Source organism: Stegostoma tigrinum, chromosome 15 (assembly GCF_030684315.1).
Source record: "Stegostoma tigrinum isolate sSteTig4 chromosome 15, sSteTig4.hap1, whole genome shotgun sequence".
Classification (NCBI taxonomy): Eukaryota; Metazoa; Chordata; class Chondrichthyes; order Orectolobiformes; family Stegostomatidae; genus Stegostoma; species Stegostoma tigrinum.
The window spans coordinates 29,232,095-29,258,087 of NC_081368.1; the positions used below are offsets into that span (position 1 = coordinate 29,232,095).

The 25,993-nt window shown below is 38.5% G+C and overlaps 1 protein-coding gene across 3 annotated transcripts in view; it reads right to left on the bottom strand.

The window, feature by feature from the left end:
- The window catches only part of thoc2 (THO complex 2), a 134,022-nt gene that overhangs the window by 71,763 nt on the left and 36,266 nt on the right, over window positions 1-25,993 (bottom strand). For all 3 annotated transcript variants that reach the window (XR_007248886.2, XM_048544102.2, XM_048544101.2), the window contains exons 10-15: window positions 22,259-22,414; window positions 19,181-19,353; window positions 12,206-12,401; window positions 3,055-3,096; window positions 885-1,015; window positions 696-797 (exon numbers count right to left, since the gene is read on the bottom strand). Coding sequence is in view for 2 of the 3 variants with exons in the window: in XM_048544102.2 (XP_048400059.1) it covers window positions 696-797; window positions 885-1,015; window positions 3,055-3,096; window positions 12,206-12,401; window positions 19,181-19,353; window positions 22,259-22,414 (800 nt within the window). In the remaining variant the exon portion in view is untranslated. The remainder of the gene's footprint in view (window positions 1-695; window positions 798-884; window positions 1,016-3,054; window positions 3,097-12,205; window positions 12,402-19,180; window positions 19,354-22,258; window positions 22,415-25,993) is intronic.

Below are 25,993 nucleotides of genomic sequence, written 5' to 3' on the forward strand. Positions count from 1 at the left end.
ACCACCGCAAAACAAGCAAAAATATTTCAACTCATTCAGAAAGTTTGACAAACTAAAGTGGAACCAGAAATTGGAATTTCAATGTCATTACAGCCTTGTGCATTATTGGGCTATAATAAGGACATTTAAGGTTAGATGAATTGTTATCACATTTATTTTAGGCTTACAGAGAGAAACTTTCCTGCAGTATTGTTCCACCAACAGCAAATAGCTAACTACTTAATCTGTTTCAGCTGCACTGAATAGAGTGTATAGGTTCTCTCAGACAACAAGAAACCCCTCGTATTTTACTCATTCTGCATCTTGGGCTTTATATGCTTCTGAACATGTTAAGTGTTCAGCCAAGACATCATTCATGCACAAACAGAACACCAGTGCTATTTCAAGTCAGAAAGAACTTTGAATTTTGAAAGAGGGCTGTTCATAACTCCTGGAATGCGCCAAAGAAAATCCAAGCCTTTTACGCATTGCTTTACGACAAAATTATTACAACTAAGCAGATTGATCCGTCACCTGCAAAATTGGTATACCAGAAAGAAAAAAATCATCTGTTCCTAAATAAGGCTGTGCAACAATCTGTTAAATTAAACATGTTTTCGGGGGAAAATGAAAGAAAAAATATTGTCACTAACATATGATCAGAACAGTAAATCCAGTCCAGCTCACTTCTTTGCACAGGAAATATAACAACTTACTTCATAATATACTTGGCCCTGTCAATAGTCTGAGCTTTGACTTTGACCAGTAGAGGATGGCTACTGTAGGTGTCATTTTTCCACTGTCCATATAAACGATACCTTAAAGCAAAAAATTTAAGCGTTAAGCAGCTATGGTCACTACATATGAATAATTAATATATTTAAATACTCCTGCATGATATTCACCTATATTGGTAAGGGAATGTTTTTAACATTCCCCAAAGCTCTTCTGACATACATGCATTGGAGTCCATTAAAGTAAGAGATGGCAGCAACACTTGATCTGCAATACTGAGGAAACAACTCACAAGTGAATCCTGCAGAGTTAAAGAACAATTATCTGGTCAGTGTTTCAGAATATTTCATTTAAAGTCAAACCCACATACAATCTGCTTATTAATGTCAAGTGGCCATATTCAATCGTGGATCAGGTGAACTTAACAATTCAGCAACGTCTTATCAGACAAGTGGTTAAACATTTCCTTAAATTAAAGGTTTATTCCTTCCATGAGGGAGATGTGAACTGACAATTCACAATTACTGTAAAGGTCACTACAAACAAAATATCCAAGAATTTGAGCAGTAGTGATATGCATAAATTCAATATTCAACATGATAAAAATAGCATTTGCCTTTTAAGACCTACTTCATTTCGAGGTCAGTTTATTCTAAGTAGGTAATCAAGAGAGATAAATCTTAGGATGAAAATTCAACTCAATCTCAGTCTTCAACATTCCATTATTTAACTCAAGGCATAAACTGTTCTCTGTTCAATTTCCAAGATTCTGTGCCAGTGTACAATTAAACTGTCAAAATGTTCAAGTAGAGACCAGCGAGTCAAAGTACAGTAGAAATGATTAAAGTTAAACGGAGTGACCTGAACCAAGAAACTACACTGAAGATTTGCAAACATTACATCTAGTCAGGTCCTGAAATGTCAAATGAGAATTCTCGCAAAACTTGAATTAAAACATGAGGTGGCTGCCATACAACCTCCTAGCTGACAGGCAAGAAAATGAATGGAGAATTACAGTATCAGCACTTTGGATTGGAAGTGCTCTGAGCGACTTTTCAAGAGGTGACAAATTTAAAACAAAATGGTGACCTGGTCAGCGTAGACAGTAAATGAGGCATGAACACGATCGAAAGTATCATTGAGAAATGCTCGGAATCTTTCTATCTTTCTATCTTTTCCTGTGGCAGTTACAATCTGTCCAAGAGGATCGTTTCCTCTTAAGAGGTCTATTTTTCAGACTGAGCAATTGCAAGCAGTTTAATAAAACAACTGATCCAATATTGCATCTATCCAATTCTGGCTGATACAAAGTTTGGAATATCACAGGCATTCTTCAATTGGATTTGATACTCTGTCATTGGGACTATCTGATGACTTTGACACAATCGGAATTCTGAGTCATCGGACTTTAATATATCACAACATCACAGTACATATTTATAAAATGCTACTTTAAAACGGACATCAGGGACATAATTGATTAATTTATTTGAAACATATTCAAGGCAACAGTAAGAAAAGCAGACCACGGAATTTCATCCAAAAACATTAGTAACTTATTTTAAGCTGAAATATCATAATAAACTAGTTACAAAAATCCCCACGTCACCTGTTTCACCCAATCTCCAACTTATTTTTTGATCGCGTACTTCTTTTCTTTCAACCAATCTAGGCCAAGAAACCCAACAGGAAAAGAAGGGAGCAACAATATGCTGGAAAAGCCCAGCTTTTTGAAAGAGACTTCATGGCATCATCTCAAAACAACGTATTCAATAAAGAGAATGGAAACTTTCTTCCGGTGATCGAAGCAAAATCATTAAAAAAAAAACTCTATTGCCAACTGTGGAGTTTTGCTGCCGTTATTAACTACATAGCAACAGTGACTTCAAAAGTACTTTAGGAACTTAAGATCAGATGCCAAGAAAGATACTAGATGAATGTATTCTTTTCTTTTTACATTTAAATTTTCCAACCAAGCTGTCCAACATTAGCTCACCAAATTTCTCATTGTCCAAAAGGAGTCAAAGCATGCAAATAAACTGTCATCACTGGGCAGTCCACATCATACTACTGGTATTTTTAGCAGTTTCATACGTTTGCCACACCAGCTATTGTTATACTCTTATTACAATGCCTATGACAACAATACGTCCCCCACCAACTACGCTTGATGCAGGTTACCAGAAATATGGTTGTAAGTGGCTGAGTAAAAGAAGATTTATAGCAGAATTGTCTCCACAGGAACCTAGCATAATATATTTAAGATATGCACACATTTCCACACAATGTAGGAGCAAGAAATATGCACTTTCTGATCTTCAATGAAATATGGGAACTTACCATTTTTTCCTTGTCCTCTGGCTTACTGCCATCTGATGAATGCTGTAAATTGAATGGTAAAATGTGTTATCACCATTGTTTAACCAAAAGTCAAAACAATGATCACGTTAGTACCAGTTACATCAGCCTAATTATTGATTTTGCATATCTAATCAGATGAACAACAACATAAATGTATAACAATAGCAAACAGAATAAGTTCAAGCTCATCATTTGGACCAAATTCTCCACTTCAAAAAAGATTGGTTGTTTTTCCAGACCAAACCTTCTCAGAATCCTGAACATAATCATTCATGTTGTGTTTTTTAAAACATGATAAAATGTCATAAACTAACAGGAACATAATAGCATCCCATACAGCCCTTTGAGCCTGCTCTGCTATTCAACGTGATCATGGTTGATCATCTCGTTTAGTGCCTTTCGTGATCTCCACCTTGATCCTCCCCCAAAAAAAGAACTAATGCCACCTGTGTTTGCAACATTTATTATTTGAAAACTTGTCAATTTCCATCCTAAACATGCCTTATGCTGAGCTTCCACAGTGCTCTCGAGCAGAGAATTTCAAAGATTCACAAGCCTCTCAGTTTAAAACAAAATTTCATCTCCATTTTAAATTTGTGTCCCTTTAATCTGGACTCCTCCATTAGGGTCAACGCCTTACCTGAATCTACCTTTTGTGCCCCTTTTAAGTAACTTCTAAGTTTCAACATCTCTGATACTTCAAAATAATATATGTTGAATAGAATGCACATCCAGTCTTCCCAATCTCTCTTCATAGGACAGTCCTGTTGTCCTGCGGAAAATTTCTGGTAAGCCTTGGTTGCACTCCCTCCATCACAAAAAAAAGGGAACCAAAACTGTCCAAAGTGCACCAGGAATAGTCTACACAATTCTATACAAGTTTATACAAGGTTCTTTACAATTAAAGCTCGACTTCACATTCTTCCTGTGATAAAAGCTAATATAGCATCATGCCTTTTGCACCTACATTTTACCCTTTAGCGACTTAATGACCAAGTCCGTTTATATGTTTATACTTTTTGACCTCTTACTGCTAAATAAATGTTCTGTACATCTGCTCTTCCTAATAAGGTGGATAACCTCACATATTCCACATTACACTCCATCTGACATGTTCTTGCTCAATCAAATTTGTCCAAACCCTCTTGAAGCCTCTTTGCATCTTCCTCGCAGCACATTTTCCCTTACATCTGCGCCATTCACAAACTTGGAAATATTACATTTGGTTCCCACTCTCAAAAGATCGACATTGATTGTGAAGAACTAGGGCCTAAATACACATCTTTATGATACCTGCTGTTCAAAGCATGCAACACAGGAATTTTATTTCTGTTTTGTTATCCACCTCCAACCAATTCTTAATCAATTCCGGTATATTGCCTTCTAACCCACTGGTTTCAATTTTATAAACCAACTTCTGAGAGAGACTTTTTCTTAAAAAGAAACCCTTCTGAAAATCCAAGTACGTTACGATTATTCTGGCATTTTGTTCACCACAGAGGTACATGGGTCTGTAATTCCCTATTTTCTGTATCCCTCCCATCTTAAATTGTGGGGGGACATTCACAACCTTTTAATCTGCAGGAATGATTATAGAATGTATGGAACTTTGGAGGATGATCACCAATACATTTTTTTTAAGAACAGTTTGCAATATACAGTATCTGATCAATGGAACAAAGTAATCTTCAGTCTTTTCACTTTCCCCACCACAACCTTTCTCCAAATACTAATTTCCTTCTGTTTCTCATTCTCCCTCATCCCTTCGATCTCTAATTATTGAGAGGCTTCTAACGCTTCACTGAAGCTAGGCAGGCAACAAACATACAGCATTCTTAACAGTTCTCTATTCCTAGTATAAACTCTAACTCTGCTTGAAGTGAACCTACATTTTTCTCAGCAAACATTTTCTTTTGAATACCAAGAGAGGTTTTGCAGTCTGTTTTTATGCCTTTGGCTAGTTGACATCATATTCCATTCCAACCTTCCTTTCTGCACCAGCTTCTTGGTTCCCACTTGCTGTGTTCAAAACGCCTCCCAATGCTCAAAATTATGATTTATTCTGGCATCATATCACTTTTCTTTTCATCTTGTAAAATACTTAATTTCTTTTTTTGGCAATGGTTAGAATGTTTTTGTACTCTGAAGGAATGTATAGTTGCTCTAAACCGTGAAACAATTATTTAAAAACCATCTATTGCTGACGTTCCATCATGCCTGTTATTTTCCCAATCCAACAAATTTTCACATCATACCTTCAAAACTTCCTTTGCTCAAATTTCATACCTTGGCTTTTGACCTGCCTACATCAATTTGAAGCATAATGGAAAATTCTATCATATAATGGTCACTCACTCATCCCTCAACGTTGAGGCAGAAATGTATTAATTACCCCTTCTCCTTCATTACACAAGACTAGATATAAAGTAGTCTGTTCTCTAGTTGATAATTGCAAATACTGTTGTATAAAATCCATTTCCAACACTTCAGAAACTTATCATTCACAGCATTATGCTCATTATGTTTATCCAGTTTACATACATGTTGAAGTTACCATATCATCCCGTTCTACATGATTCCCTAATCTGATTAATACCATGACTGACAATACAAATACTATAGGTGGCCTACAAACAACTCCGACCGGTATTTGCTGCCTTTTGCCGTTTTTGCTCTATACCCAAACAGATTTGTTTTTCCGTTCTGAGATCCTTCCTTACTAATCCATTGATCCTATCTGTTATTATTATTACAACACAACGTCCTTGTCCTTTTTGCCTGTCGTTACTAAATGTTAATATTCCTGAACCTTCGTTTCTCACTCTTAGTCATCCACAGCCATGTTTCTGCAATGGCAGTTAAATAACCCTTATTGGCTCAATATATGCCTTGAAATCATTCACCTCCTTAAAAATACTGCATGAATTCAGGCCAAGCGCTCTTAACTTTGTCTTCTGAACATTATTCTTCATTCTCAGCTCAGCTAACACTGGCCTTTGTTTTGCTTCTCTTCTTCATTGACTCACTCCTACTTGCATCCAATTTGAGCCATTCCCGAGGTTTCCATCCCAGCAACAAGCTAGTTTAAATCTTTCATAACCACCAAAACTTCCCAGTGAAGCTATCAGTCCTGGTCCTGTTAAGATGTAATTGGTTTAGCTTGTCCAGATCCCAAAATCATCCAGCTGCTTCTGATTGATGTCTTCTCTCTTAAAGGATGGCTGGTACTTCAACATTTTACAACATATGAGAAGCGGAGGCACAAACTGAGATAGGAAAGAATCTAGCGAAGGCAATGAAGAGTTTGCAACCAGAAACAGGTGAATGGGTTAAAAAGCTGTCAGAAGAGTATAATGTCAGGACACGTTGAACTGTTCACTTTGGATCGATTGAAAAGTAGAGTACGATCTAAACAGAATGAAGGCGGAAATCCATGGTGCTCAAGATTTGGATTGTTTTTATTATTCATTCAGCCAGTGTTTATTCCCCGTTTCCTCGGGCCCTTGAGATGGTGATGGTGAGCTGCCTTCTTGATCCATTGCAGTCCGTTTGGTGGAGATACACCAATGATGCTATTGGGAAGTAAATTCTGAGATTCTGATTCAGTGACACTGAAGGCATGATGATCCAGCTCCCAATCACAGTTCGGTGCAGCTCGGAGTGGAACTTGAAGGTGGTGATAGTCTTGTGTTTTTGCTTGACCTTGTCCTTCCAGATGATATAGGTTGCTGGTTTTCAAAAGTGCTGTCTAAAGACCTTTGGTGAATTTATGCAGGGTACCTGGTAAGTAATAAACAATGCTGCTGCTGTGTATCAATGGTGGAGTGAGAGACTGTTTGAGGATGTGGTGCCAATCAATTAGACTGCTTTATTCTCAATAATGTCTAGTTTCTTGAGGGCTGTAGAAGATGCACTTATCCAAGCTAATGGGTTGCTAGCCTTTATTACATCAAGAATTGAAATTAAAACCAACAATTATGCTTCGATCGTCCATGAGTGAGATCTTTAAAAAAGTATGCAGTTTCACTCTCCTTAATGGAAGAACGTTACAAGATCATTCAGAAAAGATTTACTGGACTGATGCCTGGAATGAGTCAGCTTTCTGAGGAGGACAGATTGAGTACGTTGGCGAGTTGCAAAGAGTAAGGTCAGTGACTTAATTCAAGTGTATATGATCAAGAAGGGTCTTGACAAGATGCAGATGGAAACTACGTCCCTTCATGAGTCTAGCAGGAAGAAATGGCATTAAAATCAGTAGTTTCCCTTCATTGGATAGGGATGAGCGATTTTGTTTCCTTCAGAAGGCTGTGCAGCTTTGAAGTTCTCTGTCTTAGGTGGTGGTAGAAGCATTGAATAGCTTCAAGACAGAACATTTGTGGTAAAATGGACGGGGAGAAGGTTATCTAAGATTACAAAGGGATCTTGATCAATTAGGCTAATCGGCTGATGAGTGGCAGGTGGAGTTCAATTTGGATAAATGCAGGGTGTTGCATTTTGCTAAGACGAACAACAGCAGGGCTTACACAGTAGGGCCTTCAGTAATATTGTTGAACATAAATGCCTAGGCATTCAGGTACATAATTCTTTTGAAGTTGCATCATAGTTTGTTAAGGTGGTGAGGAGGGTAACTGGCATGCTTGCCTTCATTCCTCAGACTATTACGTATAGGAGTGGGACGTCATGTAATGACTGTACAGGATGTTGGTGAGGCCACTTTTTCAGTACTGTGTACAGTTCTGATTGTCCATCTACAGGAAAGATATAAATAAATTTGCATGGGCACAGGAACAATTTACAAGGATGTTACTAGGACCGGAGGGTTTGAGTTGTTAAAATCGGCTGGGACTTCTTTCATTGGAGTGTAGGAGGTTGAAGGGTGACTGGATGTAAGTTTGCTTGCTGAGCTGGAAGGTTAGTTTTCAGACGTTTCGTCACCATTCTAGGTAACATCAGTGAGCCTCCGACGAAGCGCTGGTGTTATGTCCCGCTTTCTATTTATCTGGTTAGGTTTCCTTGGGTTGGTGATGTCATTTCCTGTTCTTTTTCTCAGGGGATGGTAGATTGGCTCCAAATCAATGTGTTTATTGATGGAGTTCCGGTTGGAATACAAATCTTCTCAAAACTTGTTTAACTGTGACCTTATGAGGTTTATAAAATCATGAGAGGCATAGACAAGGTGAATAGCAAAAATCTTTTCCCTTGGGTAGGGGAGTTCAAAACTAGAGGCAGATTTTTAAGGTCAGAGGAGGAAGACTTTAAAGGGACCTGAGGGGTAATGTTTTCGCACAGAGGGGATTCCTATGTGGAATGAACAGCCAGAGGATGGTAGAGGCAGGTACAGTTACAACATTTAAAGGACATTTGGGCAGGTGCATGAATATAAAACATTTAGAAGGATATGGGCCAAACGCAGGCAAATGGGACTAGTTTAAGTTTGGGAAACTTGGTTGGTGTAGACAAGCTGAACCAAAAGGTCTTTTTCCGTTCTGGATGACTCTATGACTCCTCTGCCTAACAAGAAACTAAGTTTGTCAGGGGTAGACGGGATTGTCGAATTCTGACAGAAATAGATCCGCCAGAATCTATTTGAATGACAGCATAGGCTCAAGGATCACAGTGGTCTACCTCTGTTGCTGCTTCATAAATTCAAATGTAACACACGAGCCACATGTTCAATCAACCAGAGCACCTATTTTTACATTCACTTCAGTGTGACACTGAAAATAATCCCGAGATTATTGCTCTCCAGATTCTGCTTTTTAATTTCCTTCATAACTCGCAAAAGTCTGTTTTCAAGGCCTCATTTCTACTCCCAACTATGTTGTTGGTACAATGTGGGCCACAACCTCTGGTTTCTTACACTGTTGCTGAAGGTTGCCTTGTAGTTGGTCAGTGATATCCTTGACTGTGGCATCAGGGAGCTAGTACAACACTGGAGTTACATTCACTGCAGCTACATTCACTGCAGCAAAAACATATGGAATCTCCTATCACTGTTCCTCTCTTCCACATACTGCTTATTCACCTGTGATACCACAGAGCTAGCTCTGTTGCACTCACCTGAGGACCTTCATGTATTCAAAGCATTCTTGGTGGCTCAACAGTAGTATCCTTGCTTCTGAACCATGAGTCCCAGGTTCAAGTTTCACTTGCTCAAAGGGTGTGTAATAACATCTCTGAACAGGACAAAGGAGCAGTGGTCCAAAAGCTTGAGATTTCAAATAAGACTGTTGGACCATAACCTGGCATCATGTGACTTCTGACTTTGTGATTATGAAACAAAATAATAACCAATGAATACACAACAGAACTATCAGAAGCACGTGTTTAGCTACAATTGACTTCCATTCCTGCACTTGAGTATTAGAAAACCAGCAACTCGCTCTACATATAGAGGAATACAAATTCATTGATTAGATATGATACAAATTGAAATTTTTTGTATGTGAGCATTTAAGAGCAGGGTTAATTTTCAGTGAAAATGCCCAACCTGCAATAATGACAGCAAGTAGCTAAAATCAGCTTCAGATTCAATTTTCAGATTTAATGTGTGAAATAGCATCACAGGTGATCAGTGCCTGAGGAGTTAGTTGATTTAAGGCCAAACAGACAGGACTTGGAACAACATACACAGCATTGTGATATCCACTACAACGTAATGAAACTGAACTTCAAATAGCAAACAATAAGTACAATAGCAAAAAATTCCCAAAAAGTTAGACTCAAAAGTGAAAATCCTCAGCTGTTGTTTGTCTTTCTTCATGCACTGCTGACTGAAACTCAGAATGCCCCTCCTTCATTGATTGGGCATCATCTGGCAATAAAATGCCTGATTCCTTAATTTCATTCCAAGTGGTTGTTGTGCAAATAAACTACGTTGTGGTTTTGAAGGACTGCATAATACACCATCTGTTTTGCCCAACTTCATACCTTAACAATACCTTGAATTAACTCAACGATAATGGCATGCCCAGAGAAATTGCTGCAACTACTCTCATTTATTGTCAATTCTACCAATTTACTCTTGTTTAATGTTTAATACTAATTCAGCCTTGCCCTATGAGGTAATCATAATGAACTAATATTTGAGTAGGCACACGGAAATAGAACTTATCAGTGTGTGTGTCATAGCTTATAAGTTGACTTGTTATAAAAGGAAGAAATTAGTTCTAGTAAACCTAAGGTTGTCATAATGGTTAGTGCCTTTCCAAAAGCCAGACTTGCCATTTCACACTCAAATTATTGCTGTGTCATTACTGGTGCATTGCACCAGTCTCTATGATCTTTCATTGCTAGTTTGCATTCCAAACACTTTTGTCCCAACTCTCAATTTAATTTCTAAATATTCTACATAAACTGCCCATACTCCAGAAATTTTATACAGAAGTTATATTAGGAATTCTTGAATGGCACATTTATTTTTATTCAGTTTATAAAGATTAACATCTGTACATATTCTTGTCATCACCTCAGTCATTAATAGACCCATTCAATCTTTCTTTTTCAAAGAACAGAAGGGTAATTCTGTCTGTTGTATGTGCTAGTTCCTGCAAGAGCCATGTAGCTTGCCATTCTCCCACCCTGCAAACGTTCTATCCTCAGTAAATTAACTAATTTCCTCCAGAAAACAAATGACAACATCAGCTGCAACCACAAACCTAAGCGATACATTCCGGAAGCCAATCACTCACTATGTAACATGAAATTCAAACAGCTAAACAAAATCCAGCTACTTGATTGGCACCACATGCAGCACCTTCAACAGTCACTCCCTCCACTACCAACACACAGTAATAGCAGCATACACCATCTAGAAGACACAATACAATAGCCCACTATGGATCCTGAGACAGCAGTAACCAAGCTCAAGTTCAACCAGTTGATGGGTCAAGAGCATCAGATACTTGGAAACATTACAAAGCATGCAAAAAAAATTGGTGAGGTGGTACACAGTAAAGAAGATAGCCTTAGATTATCGGAAGATAAGATGAGCTGGCTAGATTGGCTCATCGGTGGCAAAATGAATTTAATCCAGTTCAGTATTCAAAGGCACACTTGAACAGGGCAAACAAGGCAAGGGAATACATGATGAATGGTAGAACCCGGGGGAGCACCAAGGATCGGGGGACCCTGGTGTGCATGTTCACTGGTTCCATGAAGAAGCAGGGCAGGTAGATGAAGTAGTTAAGAAGGGATACTTGCATTTATTAGCTGAGACTCAGAGGTTAAGAAGAGGGAGGTTATGCTGGAACTGTAAAAAATGTTGGTTATGCCACAACCAGGGTGCCGTGTGCAGTTCCACAATTTATAGGAGAGAAAGGATGTGATTACACTGAAAACGTTGCAGAGGAGATTTACCAGATGTTACCTGGACCCTGGAGCTTTAATTATGAAAACAGACTGGAGAAATCTGGAGCATTTTCCTTGCAGGAGAGAAGACTGAGAGGGAACGTAATTGAGATGTATAAAATTATGAGGGTAATGATAGGGAAGGAAGCAAAAAACAGATCCCTCTACCAAGGGAAAAAAAAGTGTCCAGAGAATATAGACTTAACTTCAACGGAAAAAGGTTTAGAGAGGATTTGAGGAAAATCTTTCTCACCAGAAGGTGGTGAGAATCTGAAACTCACTGCTCAGAAGGGTGGTGGATGCGGAAACCCTTTTAATATCTAAGAGGTACCTTCACATGTACAGGTGCTATGCCAAGGTGTACAAATCTATGGGTCAAGCTAAAAAATGACATTACAATATATAGATGGTTGTTTTTAATTGATGGGCAGATCATTTTCTGTGCGGTAGGCCTCTATATCATTATGACCAACTATAAGTTCTTATCCCACCACCTCCACCCCCCCAAACAGTAATTCATCTTTACTTAATACTCTATAGCCGTGCCTTTATTGTTACAGATTCTGAATCCTTGTATGCCCACCCTAACATGTTGCCATTAATTCTTTTACCAAACATCGTGAAAGACTCAAAACTCCTGATGAAAAATTAAAGCTCCTGGTCAGAAAATGTCATTCCTTTAGATGTACAAAACATTATAGATAGAAATCACAACAAATGCAACGGATTTTGGAGTAATGATGTAGAAGTCAATGAGAATTTGCATATAGTTCACACCAACCTCTTTCATGAATGCTTTGCCTATTCGAACCACTTTAGCAAACAAGATAGGATCGTGCCATAGGTGAGGTCCAAGGTAGCACAGCATGCTGAAAACTTCTTTTCTTAAGTCTTCAAAAGTGTCTACTGGTTTTGGAGCCCTTTCATTTTTAAGTGATGGAATTACAGCTCCCTTGGCACCCTTTGGTACACCAACTCTGTGAACAAAACATCAAGCTTTTAAATAAATACAAGACAAATTAATTAAAAACAGATAAAATGTTTTACATTTACAAAATGTACAAAAAAAGGTATAAACACAATCTGATTTTGTGCAAATATCAGGACAGAACTGATGTCAACCTTTCTTTTCTCCCAAACGTTCAGTTAACAATCTGACCTGGAACATCTGCATTTTTTTGCACAAAATACAGATTCTGTCTCACCCGGAATTATTCTTAAGAAATTAAATAATTGTTTTGAACACCAAAACAACTGGAAGCAAACACAAGAATTAGATTAGTGACTATGCAGCATGAGAAATCCACCAATATAAACTAGTTCCTATCCTATAGTTACAAGGTGCAAAAAAATTCCACAGCTAATTCCTTTGATTCCATGTATTTTAGTCTGTGTCCAGTATTTCAAATGTTGTCAAGAAAACTCATGAAATTTTAAGACTTCTGAGAAGTAAATATGAATTTATTCAATTCTCCTTTAAAAATTGCATTAAGCACAAAAAATATCTTGCGTTTCACCAAAATATTTGATGGTAGAGTATTAATTTATGGAATACTTTCCAATGCCAAATGTTCCTTTAAGCTTTTAAAGCAAAGCAAGACTGCCTATTTCAGTTTTGGAAGACTTATTTGAATCCTCTGAACTGACAGGATTTCAGAGGATTTTGAAGGGAAAAAATAAATAGTTGGTGTCACTCCGACTGTGACATGAAAATGATATTGAGTCAGTGGTTATAAATTTTTAAAAAATGTTCTTCAGGAAACAAAGAGCTCTAAATTAACAAAGTGTGTCTAGAAATACATGACAGATGAGATTTAATGAGGAAGTATACTTTCCTCTGCTAAAGCTTGGCTGTCATTTCAGGGGAACTTCCATCCACGTTTAAATAGAATTTGGAGACAGCTTTCGGCTATCTGCTATTTCCTAACAAATTTAAGGTTGTTATTTATATAGGTGCAAGATATTGTACCTGTGGGGAACAGACATATGAAAGTCCAATAAACTATTTGCAGTCAGCTTTCAACAGTTATTAGAAGTTATTGGTTTTCAAAGCTATTTTAATACCTTAAAGTTCACCTGCATTTACAGACTACTGTTAAAGTAAATATGTAATTTTTTTTAAGAACACCAAGTCAGGAAATACACCATAATGCTATGAATACTGTAGCACATAATGCACAAAGTCAGCCAGAAATCTACAATCTTGGTCAAATGTTGGGTCAATATCAAAGACAGAGAGAGAAATAAAACATCGTGAGAGTGACCAAGGCTGGAAATCTAATGACATGTGTATTTTCCTGCCAGCTTAAGAGACATTTACCTGGCGACTGAAAATCAGGCAGTACTTAAGACTCGCGATTTCCTTGAAACATGAAACAAATACCCTTGGCAGCACCATCATACAGCAGCTTAACATGAACAGGCTAATACATTTATCAAGGTTTTCTATCAATTTTGGTTGCATCAACTGTATCAGCAATTTGCAGTTACATATTTGTTAACTTACTAATGATCGGAAATATGTTATGTTGTTATTTATAGCAATATATCACTATGTTCCTTTGGATACAGACTAATCAACTGTGCAGAAAATCACCAAAACACTTCAGAAAAACATAACTGAATAAATAAAGGGGGCATGTCAGAAGAACCACCACCAGGAAAGAAATGGAAAGTTGGGAAAACATGTCATACAGCATGCAAAGAGACCCTTTGGTCAAATTAGTCCATGCTGACCTCATGCACAAATTAGCCTGTGCTTGGCCCATATCCTTCCGAACCTTTCCTATTCATGTACTTATCCAAATGTCTTTTGAATGTGGCATCTCTGCCTGCATCCACCACTTGCTCTGGCTGTTCAGTCTACATGCGAATCACCTTCTGTGTGAAACAAAGTTGCCTCTTTTTGAATTTTTCTCCCCTCGCCTTAAAAATATGCCCCCTAGTTTTAAACTCCCCCACCCTAGGGAAAAGACCTTTGCCATTCAACTTATTTAGGTCCCTCATGATTTTAAAAACCTCTACAAGATCACCGCTCAACCTCCTATAATCCAGTGAAAAAAAAAGTCCTGGCCTATCTTGCCTCTCCATACAACTGAAATCTTCCAATCCTGGCATCATACTAGTAAATCCTCCATGAACCTTCTACAATTTAATAATATCCTTCCAGTTGCAGGGCAACCAGAACTGCACACAGTTCTGCACACTCCAGAAGAGGTCTCACCAGCATTCCATACAACTTCAACAACACATCCCAACTCCTACAACGATAGGTCTGAGCAACGGCAGGAAGCATTCTAAACACCTTAATCATCATGTATCGAATTCATAGGTTTCTCCATTCTACAACAATGCTCAATGCCCTAACTTTGATTGTACAAGTCCAGCCCTTTTTTGTTTTACCAAAAATGTAATACCTCGCATTTATCCAAATTTTGCCATTCTTCAGTCCATTGACCCAACTGATCAAAATCTTAAATAACTTTGCTCGTTATCCACTATACCACCAATTTTGGTGTTATTTGCAAGTGTACCAATCATGTCTCTGATATTCTCATCCAAATAATTAATATAAATGACAAAAAGCAGCTGACCCAGCACCACTGTGGAACATCGCTATTAAGAGGGCTCCTGTCTGAAAAGCAACCATCCACCATCACTCCCTTCAGTCTCCTACTGTCAAGCTCGCCTTGAATCCCATGTAATCTAACTCTACGAATTAGCTTACCATGCAGAACCTTGTCAAAGGAGTCCATGTAAACAATGCCTACCACTCTGCCCTCAAACATTTTGGTTCCTTCCTCAAAAAACTCAACCACGTGTGAGAGACCCAATTTTCCTTGTACAAAACCATGCTGACAATCGCTAATCAATCCTTGATTCTCCAAATGCATGTAAATTCTATCTTTCCGAATCACAGAGAATTTAAAGATGGTCTTAACAGTGGAGGTCAATTTCAGACAGTGGGACTGACCAAGGGAATACCAAAGGGTGGGCCAAATAGCTACGCACATGGTTGATAACAATGAAACATGGACAACGACCAGAGTCAAAAGAATTTCAGGGCTCTCACTGGGCTACGGAAAATAAATAGGGTTCCAGATACAGGGAGAGGCAAGGCTGTGAGGGAATAAAATAAGAGGATCATGGTTCACATTCAAGAAGCTGCATGTCATGAGCATTCACAGAGAAGTTGGCCCTTTTCTGCATAATGATTGCATATGAATACTAAACATAGAACTTCAGAACAGTGGTAGTCTATTTAGCTGTGAACCTGCACTGCGACTGAATACGATCACGGCTGATCTGACTGTGGTCTACATTCCACTTTCCTGTCTGCACCATAACCCACAACTCCTTCATCAATCAAAAATGTGGCCAATGGTGCACTGAATAAAAGTCTGAGAATTCTACATGCCAAGAATCCTCATGGGGTGTGTGTGTGTGTGTGTGTGTGTGTGTGTGTGTGTGTGTGTGTGTGTGTGTGTGTGTGTGTGTGTGTGTGTGTGTGTGTGTGTGTGGGGGGGGGGGGGGGGGGGGGGGGGCGTAGAAAAACTCATTTCTGTCTTAAAACAGAGACTTCTAATTCTCTCAAATATATCCACAAGCTCCGGTTTCTGTCACAGGAAGAAATACCCTCCCCTTGTCAATTCTCCTCAAGATCATACACGTTTCACTGAGATCACGTCTCATTCTCGAATAGCATGCTCCCTAGTCGGTGCTCAATCATACTGCTCTCGGAATTTGTCCCAAATACTGTATATAAGCACATTTTCCAAGCTACCTTTAAACATACATATTAACTAGCAGATTGGTAAAGTCATCCGTACTGATTGTGGGTCATTGCTTACATACCATATCTTTACAGTACACTCTCCTGGACTGCAATCACTGTTTAGAGATGTATATAAATTACTCATACAACTGACCCCTACATTTATTGTTATCTTGACTGAAACAGATTTGACATTGTGATATTAGCTCAAAACAGCATCTATCAATACTGTACTTACAATGGCCTTAAATTAACAGAACAGAATAACCACTTTCTTTCCGCTTCCCATTTTTTCCAACATGTCAAATACCCTTCGATATTCAAATTACAGTTTTGCTCAGGATGCAATATCATGTCTCTGTGATGGCTATCTGGTTGTACATGTTGATTTTTAACTGTGCTCTCTTACCAAGGAGCAGTGTCCCGATGAGTATAGAACTACCAAGAGGACATCAGCAATAAGCAGGCACTTACCTTATTAATTAACTTAATGTGTGGTACCTTTCAAGCACTTTCTGAAAATTTAAATATATTGAGTCCTCGGCTTTCTGTTTATCTATCCTACTTATTACCTGTTAAAGATTTCTGATAAATTTATCAGGCGTGACTTCTGCTGTATGAAGTCATGGTATCTCAACTCAACCATATCATGGTTTTATAAAAGTTCTGCTATTATATCCTTCATAATAGACTCTATGATTTTCCAACCAACAGATGTCAAGCGAACAGGCATCGTCACCTGTGTTTTCTTCCTCCCCTTTTAAAAAAGCTGTTACATTGGCATTTTTCCAATCCTCTGTGGCTTTTCCAGAATCTAAGAATTTTTGGAAGATTACTACTCGTACATCCAGTACCTCTGCAGCTATTTTGTTTAATATCATAGAATGCATTTCATCACCTTCAGGGGACATATCAATCTTTAGCCCCATTAGTTTCATTAGCACTTTTTGATCCAAAGAGTTATCGTACTTCTTTTCTTTCATCCTTTTGTCCCTTTAATAATCATTAATTTTGGAATGAAGGCTGATGCAATATATTTATTCGACTCCTCTGCAGTTTCTGATTCCCCAATATACGGCCCCTGCCTCATTTTCCAAGAGGACAATGTTCATTTGGGTTCTGTTTTCTGTTTTACACATTTCAAGAAGGTATTACTGCCTGATTATAAACAAAATAAACAGTAGAACGCAGTGAGTCAACTCTGCTGAGCAACAGAGAAACATTGGAAGAGGGTGGTCAAGAGAAAGATGGCAAAGAATTCTGGGGTGATAAAAGCTAATCAAACATGACAAATCAGTCAGCAGGTCAGGAACGGAATAGGGATTGCTTCAGGATTTGGCAGGGTGCATTGAAGAAATTCAAAAATGGAATTGAAGGATGCAAGATCACATATTTAGGAGGCCACAACATATTAAAAATTTCGAGGAGGAGTTTGGAGGCAAAGGAGTTGAGTACAAAATCAAAAGTGAATACGGTGGATTTTTAAAGTAGGGAGCATCTATAATTGTTTGCCAAGTGAGAAAACAATACTCATGGAGATTTACCATTTACTTTTAAAGCAATCTTGATACCAGAAACAGAACTTTGGTTCAGTTTGGTAGCAATGGAATCAGGGAAGCAACAATTGGGTCTAATGGACCAGCTGAAATTGAAGGTGTCACTGGAGAACAGAAAAAAAAATGCTTTGCCAGGATTGAGCAACAATTAATCAACAATTTATCAATCAACTGATTGCTGCTTTAAAAAAAAGATCAAAAGCATTTGCAATCACTCAAGTTGCCGACTACGGCTACAATTAAAAGGCTGAAGGAAATTAATCCACAAGATACAGAAGCACAATTAGGCCATTTGTCCCATCGAATCTGTGTCGCCATTCAATTAGGGCTGACATGTTCTTCAGCCTTCTTCCCATAACACTTGATTGCCTTACTAATCGAGAACCTATCTATCGGTCTTAAATATACTCAATAACTTGGCCTCCACAGTCTTCCGCAGCAGTGAGCTCCACAGATTCACCACCCTCCAGCTGAAGAATTTCCTCCTCATCTCAGTTGTGAAGGGTCATCCCTTCACTGAGGCTGTACCATCAGGTCCGATTCTCTTCAACTCACAGAAACAGCTGCTGTCCATCTACTCAATCCAGATCTCTCAGTATTCCATAAGTTTTCAATGAGATTGTCCCTCATACTTCTCAACTCCATGAAGTACTAACTAGATTTTTTAACTGCTCCACAAACAACAAGCCCATCATTCCTGGGATCATTTTTATATAATTCCTCTGGATTCTCTCCGGTAAATAATGAAAACCAAGGTTTAATATGGGGTTTTCTCTATGACAAATGGATATGACAGAAACTGTATGAAAGATGTTCAGAGACAAAAGCTGCATTTGTTGCAACGAGCCAACATGTTGCAGAATTACTTACGTCAATCAAAAGAATGAACTTTCTGATACTGTTTTATCCAAAAATCAATAGAGCAGCAACAGCTGAAGTTACTATTTGGGAATTGCATATGATCAGGTGATTTTAGTAACAATGTCCTGAGAGCGAAGATTAATTACAGACTTCAAATAACTTTGCAAATCATGAAATAAAGTAAACTATCAAATGCAAAAGTTGCAAGTTAAGTTATCTATTTGATTCTCATTTCCATTATAAACTCAAAAGGTGTTTAAGATGCATTTACGTGCGCAAATCTGTCATACTCCGCTATCCATGATCAAACAATCCACCAATCCTATTTTGTCTGGCACATTAAAAAAGAAGAATGCCCCGAAAAGTTGTTAGAAGGCAACAGCACTTGATAAACTTTACCAAAATGTTACACATGACTTCAGTACTGCAAACAATTACAGGACGTTTTTCGAAAAAAAATACTCTTTTCTCTTCCTTTAACAAATGAAACTCATTTAAACAGCACTGACAGTAAAATCAATTCCAGAACAAATGACACTTAATGAGCCCTACAAAAGTATCTTACCTTCTGTATAAGGGTTCTGTGATGACATGAATCAACTGGCAGAGAGCAAGTGCTATAGATTTGTGAGATGTGGCATAAAAAGGTGGTATCTGATCCATGATACACTGAGCATGATACCAATCACCAATCTTTAGAAGAGCTTCCAACAGGCCAAGTTTCTGATTGTCAGGAGGCTGTAAAGGGATGAAATGTTTCAATTTAATATTGAGAGAAAAGGCATCAAAAGCAATAAAAACACACTTACAGTTAACCTCCAGCTTTGTTCACGAATGAGGAAAAAAAGTCAACCATGGATCAAATTATTTAGGTTCTCAAACTGAGCAAAGTTTACTGCTTCAGCTTCTAAATTCTACTCTGAAAATCTTACTCAGGATACTTTAAACAAAATAACTTTAAGGCAGCACGTACGGCTTCTATACACAAGGATGAAGCACAAATGCAAGTACGTCAGGAATATGACCTAAATGAAGCAATATTTTCTGTTATGACAAGTCAGAACCCTGAAGTACACAGACATTTTTAGCATTTCATTCTAAAGTGTGTTTTTTTGAGACAGAACTGGTACAAAAACAGTAACTGCATCTTCTGCAGTCCACAAGGTCTACAGTCTGCCCTATTATGATAAATGGATATGACAGAAACTGTATGAAAAGTGGTCAGAGACAAAAGCTGCATTTGTTGCAACAAGCCAACATGTTGTAGAATGGATATATTATCATAATATATCCAAATAAATGGTTTTAATATTTTAAAAAACATTCTGTGTAATAAAGATGTAATGTAGCACCTAAAAAAACGTCCAATAAATGTGAAATAGACTGGATGGTGATCTCTTGTGATTACAAAAGATAGTGAGGGCTGATGAGGTCCTGCTCAATCGCAAGCCACCGACTATGTCCCCAACTACAGACAGCTTTTTGTGCTTTTTTTACACTTAAGAATACAGAAAGAGAGGGGTTTAAAAGAAGTTTTAAATCGACAGGAGTGGACGATTGAGACTGAATATTTTTCGTGGGTATTCGACTGCATTCAACTGTTTGTGAGCTGGAAGGTTTTGGTCAAAGAACTATCTGAGTCAATTTGTGTCGCAACGAAAGACCCTCCTCTCAGTCCAAGTGCTGCAAATCTGTTAAAAAGGTGGAAGAAGGACAAAAATAACTTAGATCAATTGACAAAACTAAGAACCTTAAACCTGGTCTGTTCATCTACCAACATTATTAGTACCAGTGCAAACCAATAACACAGTCTGCTCTTCGTGAACACTTCAGAGACCGATCCGTATAACTTGCCTTACCTTAAAGCCTTTGGGCGCAGTTCTTATTTCTAACCTGTATGCCACATTCTTCCCACATTTCTTCCCATGTGTAGGAATTAATAAAGGATGAACAAATTACTGCAGATGTTGGAATCTGTACCGCAAATAAACATTGCTGGAAATCACAGGAGATCAAGCAGCTCCCATGGAGGAACAGCAAGCTAACGTTTCATGTCTCGATGACTCTTCATCTTTTCTCTATAGAGGGGTCATCTGGACTCGAAACAAAAACCCAAAGAACTGCGGAGGCTGAAAATCAGGAACAAAAACAGAAGTTGCTGAAAAGGTTCAGCAGGTCTAGCAGCATTCGTGAAGAATAAAATCAGAGTTAACATTTCAGGTCTGGTGGCCCTTCCTCAGAACTGATGGTAGCTAGGAAAGTATTGATTCATATTCCAGAAGATAGGGATAGGGATGGCGTAGGGCGTAGGTGATAGTATAAAGGATAGAGCCCAAAGAGAGAAAAGAGATAGACAAAAAAAAAGAGTCGATAATGATCTGGCCATGTCCTTAGCCACCTGCCCCACATACCGGGCTTTGCTACCACATCGTGTGTAATGGCAGGCTCTCTCTTGTTAGTCACTAGCAGTACCCATTAACAGCTATTCACCCGCCTTGTCAGATCCTTTGTCTATCCAGCTGCTCTTGTCTCTCTTTGGGCTCGATCCTTTATCTTATCATGTTCTCCTTACCCTACACCCCTTCCTGTCTTCTGTACATAAACCCTAGCTGCTGTCATCTCTGAAGAAGGGTCACTGGACCAGAAACATTAACTCTGATTTTTTTCTTCACAGACGCTGCTCGACACACTGAGCTTTTCCAGCTACTTGTTTTTGGTCTAGGCTCAAAACGTTAGCTTGCTCTCTCTCCAAAAATCTCACTGTGATTCCCAGCATTTTTGCTTTCAGTAGGAATAAACTTATGCTTTGCAATAATTCATCAAAGCCAGGTCAAATTAGTTCCTTTTAAAACATAAGTTCATTGGTGTCAGGGAGAAAGATATCCACAAGGAAAGGCATCTTTTCTAAGTTCACCTTGCTGCAACTAACAAGGGAGTATGTGAATCAAGAAGGGGAACCAGTTCATCTGTCCTCAGCTGGCTGCTTAACAGTTTGGGCTGACCCACTTCGAACTGTAAAGAATTGAGGAACCTCACTCAGTGTCTGTTCAAAACTGAAATCTAAAGTTTAGCAGATGTTGTGAAGCATGTACAGGTGTCAAGCATTGACCAACAAATTGGAAGATTGAAAAACAAAGCACAGTTCGTCAATCAGCTACCAATACCTATCTTATGGCTGACTGAAAGCAACATACTCAATCCTGGTGTGTGCTGGGTTAAATAACCTCATCAGCACTATCATATCTGAATTCTTAAATTGAACAAAAAAAGTTGGACGCAAAATGATCTTGACCTCCTATGCAACATCTGGTGACAGGTTTTTGGGTCAGTAAAATTACCTTTCAATTCAAAATTATTCATAGGTTTGGTGTGCGTTCTTGGATCTGAGCAATCACTGAAAAAGTTTAAATCAAGAACACAACAGTGAACATCCTGCAAAGATAAATGATGGCATTTTTAAAACATTACACATTTGGATTACACCCTTTTTGAGGGGATCAACCTATCAATTCAGACAAAACTTTCGAAAAAATGTTGACAACTGCTCGCTTTCAGTGGCAATATCGAGACACTCGATCGGGTCAGCTTAGAAAGGTATGCATGTAATCACCACTGTATGTAGTAATTTATAATCTCAACTCACTTTTTCATTCTTTTCTTCCTCTTTCTCCTTTTCCTTCTCTTTCTCATCTGGCTTATCTGCAGAGAGTACTACCAGAGTAAGCTTTCGTGCAATTTGCTTTGCTTCAAAGATTTCACGTTTGTGGTGTTCTAGAATATTGGAATCCAGTGGAAGGAGCTGGAAGAGCAGGGAAGACAGACAATTCCAGTGAGAGATGCTGAACTGGATTGCTTGCAACAAGAATAAAACAATCACAAGTGATCACTAATCCACTGTCAAAAACACTGCACCAAACGGAACCTAACAAAAGGTCACCAAAATGACCCAGAAATCTGCCAAATTGTTTCTTTTCTTTTCATATCAATCGATCTTCAACCAGAGGTTAGTTCTTTACTGTACAAAAAAAACATACCTTACCCAACAACCATATCCCTGTGTTCATGCCTTCTCTTTCCAGCTGATGTCTATTTCAATTTTCTACAAATCTTAATGCATCTTATAAATCAAGCCATTAGCCTGATTCTTCTGCCTGGAGAGTGACAGAACACTCAACAAGTCACTGATACGCTGTGCCCCAAGAAAGCCCTGATGCGGCTACTTGAACGATACCTAAGCGCAAAGTTTAAACTTCAAATTGTTGATTTTATCCTAGTTGGGCTGATGTACTTTTCGGCATGGCAGTGCGAGTGACAGTCATGACTCTCAGACTCGGACTGTCCACGCTATGGTAGCCTGGTATTTTTAATGATAATTTACTTAGAGATATTCTAAGCATGTACAAATCTGATCAAGAGACAAGAGGCAATAGACAATAGGTGCAGGAGTAGGCCATTCAGCCCTTCGAGCCAGCACTACCATTCATTATGACCATGGCTGATCATTCACAATCAGTATCCTGTTCCTGCCTTATCCCCATAAACCTTGATTCCACTGTCTTGAAGAGCTCTAACCATCTCTTTCTTGCAAGTATCCAGAGACTTGGCCTCCACTGCCTCAACTGCATAAGAGGACAGTTCTAAGCAAAGCAGGACTCACAACCCTCATCATTCCCTCAACACTATCAACAATCTGCAACCCCACCACTTGATAGTGCTCACAACATCCACACCTTGATGGTGCTCACTGCAATTTCATCTCAGGTCCACCAACAATCCTCACTAGCAAACCACTTTCCCACAAATGTTTCCTCTTTTGTTTATGGTAAAGGAGCGGGGAAGATGAGGGAAAGCAGAAACAGGGAGAACAATGTCAAGGTGTGAGGGAAGGTTGTGCAATGTCAGGGTTAGGGGAAAACGATACGCAATGTCAGGATCCGAGGATGAGAGTTAATAATGTCAGGGGCTGGGGGAAAAGGTTGAGAGACCCACTGCAGGCCTAAAGAGTAATGTTTCAGCTCATGATGAAAAGAAATGGGGATATGGCCTCATTGCAATTATACTTACCACTTGGACTCCCAAACCTATTACTGGTTTGAAACAGGAGCAAGAAGCACAACGGACAAAGTTTCCACGGTAAAACGATAAGTGGGCAGTTTGAAACAGTCACTTCACAATGGGCATACCCACTTGTGTCACTGACTAGAACATCTAGGCGAGTAAATCCTTTACAACACGAATGGAAGCCATTCAAGCTGGCTCACAACAGAATAATGCAGTTAATCCCATTCCCTATTGATCTCCTAATCTCTGCAAGTTTATTTTTCTGCTCGTTATAGAACTGCCATTTGAATTCATCCATCACCTTTGTTTCCACCACATCAGCAGCAGTGCCTTGGCTAACAGCAGGGCAGCATGTTCCAGTCAGTACCACCCATGGTGTAAAAAAAGTCCTTCCTCATGTTTATTGCCCATCGCTAACTGCCTAGAGGGCAGTTAAGAGTCACCCACATTGTTGTGGATCCAGAGTCACAAGTAGTCCAGACTAGGTAAGGAAGGTAGGTTCTTTTCCTGAAGGACATTCATGAACCAGATCGTCTTTTCTAAAAAAGATGATGCATTCATGGTCATCATTAGACTCTTAATTCCAGGTATTTATTGAATTTGAATTCCACCATTTTCCATGGCAGGATTCAAACCACGGTCCACCTGAACATTACCTGGGTCTCTGCATTAAAGGTCCAGCAATAATGCCACAAGGCCATTGCGTCCCCATCCCCAGATTAATATTTTGGTGTCCACTCTCCCTTGCATGATGCTAACAGGAACATTTTTTTCTTGGTCTACCTCATACACCTCTGCTCATAATCTTGTACACCATCTTCAAATCTCCTTGTAACACACCTTATTTTAAACAGTACAACCTCGCTTTTTCCAAAACCCTTGTATTTAAAATGCCTCATAACCCCTAAATTCAATCTGGTAAATTTCTCAGTGCATTTTAAGGGCTCACATCCTTGCTGGAGAGTCGCGATGAGAATTGGGTACAGTACTCTGGTCATCCCCTGATCAAGCTTCACACAAGTTCATCTTAATAATCCTGCTTTTGTACTTAATGCCTCCATTGCTGAAGCCCAAGATAGAATATCTTAACTCCTGCCACATTCAAGGATGAATCTTCAGGAATCCTTAAGTCCATATGCTCTTGTACACTTTATTAAAAAAACTACAATATCAATATCAGCCATGAAGACAACATTACCATCTCTGATATTGTCTGTCAAATCATCAACTCTCACTTACCTGCATTAAATTTAACTGCTACCTGCCTGCTCATTGTATTAACTTATGTCTTATGCGGTCCCTCCTTTGTAAGCAAGCACTTATTAAATATTCTTGCCTTGTATCTTAAAGCACAAATACTCTTTGTACTTAATAGGACCTGTTCCATTTCTTTCTACCTACTTTACTTCCAATCCTAGATGTGCTGGCAGAACAGTTTTAGACCTGTTATGTCACTGTATTCTCATATTCTGTATTTGCCAGTGATACTTGTTTAATTCTTCATTTTCCTGCACAAACTGCTTTTTTTGACTCTACATTACACACTTTATTACTCTGATCCATCAGCTCCACCTGACGGACATGACAATACAGTGTATACATAGAAAACCTTGAACTATCTTTCTGCATCACAGGATGCTACTCAAAATGTTCTCACCTCCATAAAATGATTAAATGTAACAATATAATGAATTTTGCAATGTGACAAAACTCAAAGAATATACAAAGAGAGCAACAAGTTGAAGCTGTAATCCTTACATGTGTAGTTAAACCAAGACAATTCATAAATGGATTAATTTCGACTCTGCATAAAATATTCTACATGAAAAAGCCAAGAGGTAAATGACATCTTACGCACTAAGAAAAAGAGTAAGTATTGATTACAATCCAATTTCTTTAGTACAGGGTTATACCCCACCTCAATCAAGTAATTTCCACATCATAGCAAATATCATGTGCATTTTACTTTGAACTAAATAATAAATCAATGCTTCAATAGTTCTTGAGGAATTTAAGTCACTAAAATACAAATCAAATTATTAGCTTATCCCTTAACAACAGCTATTCAGGTTGACTGTTCAAGTAAGCTAGCTGGAATAGCTGTCAACACAACTTTAGCATCAATGGTCATGTTTAAGTCTGCACCTCAATTTTGTGTTCAGTTCATAAGCAACAAATCTAAAAAAAAAATCAAATCAAAGCCAATAGCCCAGTTTGATACCAAGGAAGTGCTGCATTCTCAGGTGTGCCATCTTTGCCTTCACAAGTGAATGTAAGAAGGTCTTGTGGTTCTGTTTTTCAGAACTGGTGAGTTTAT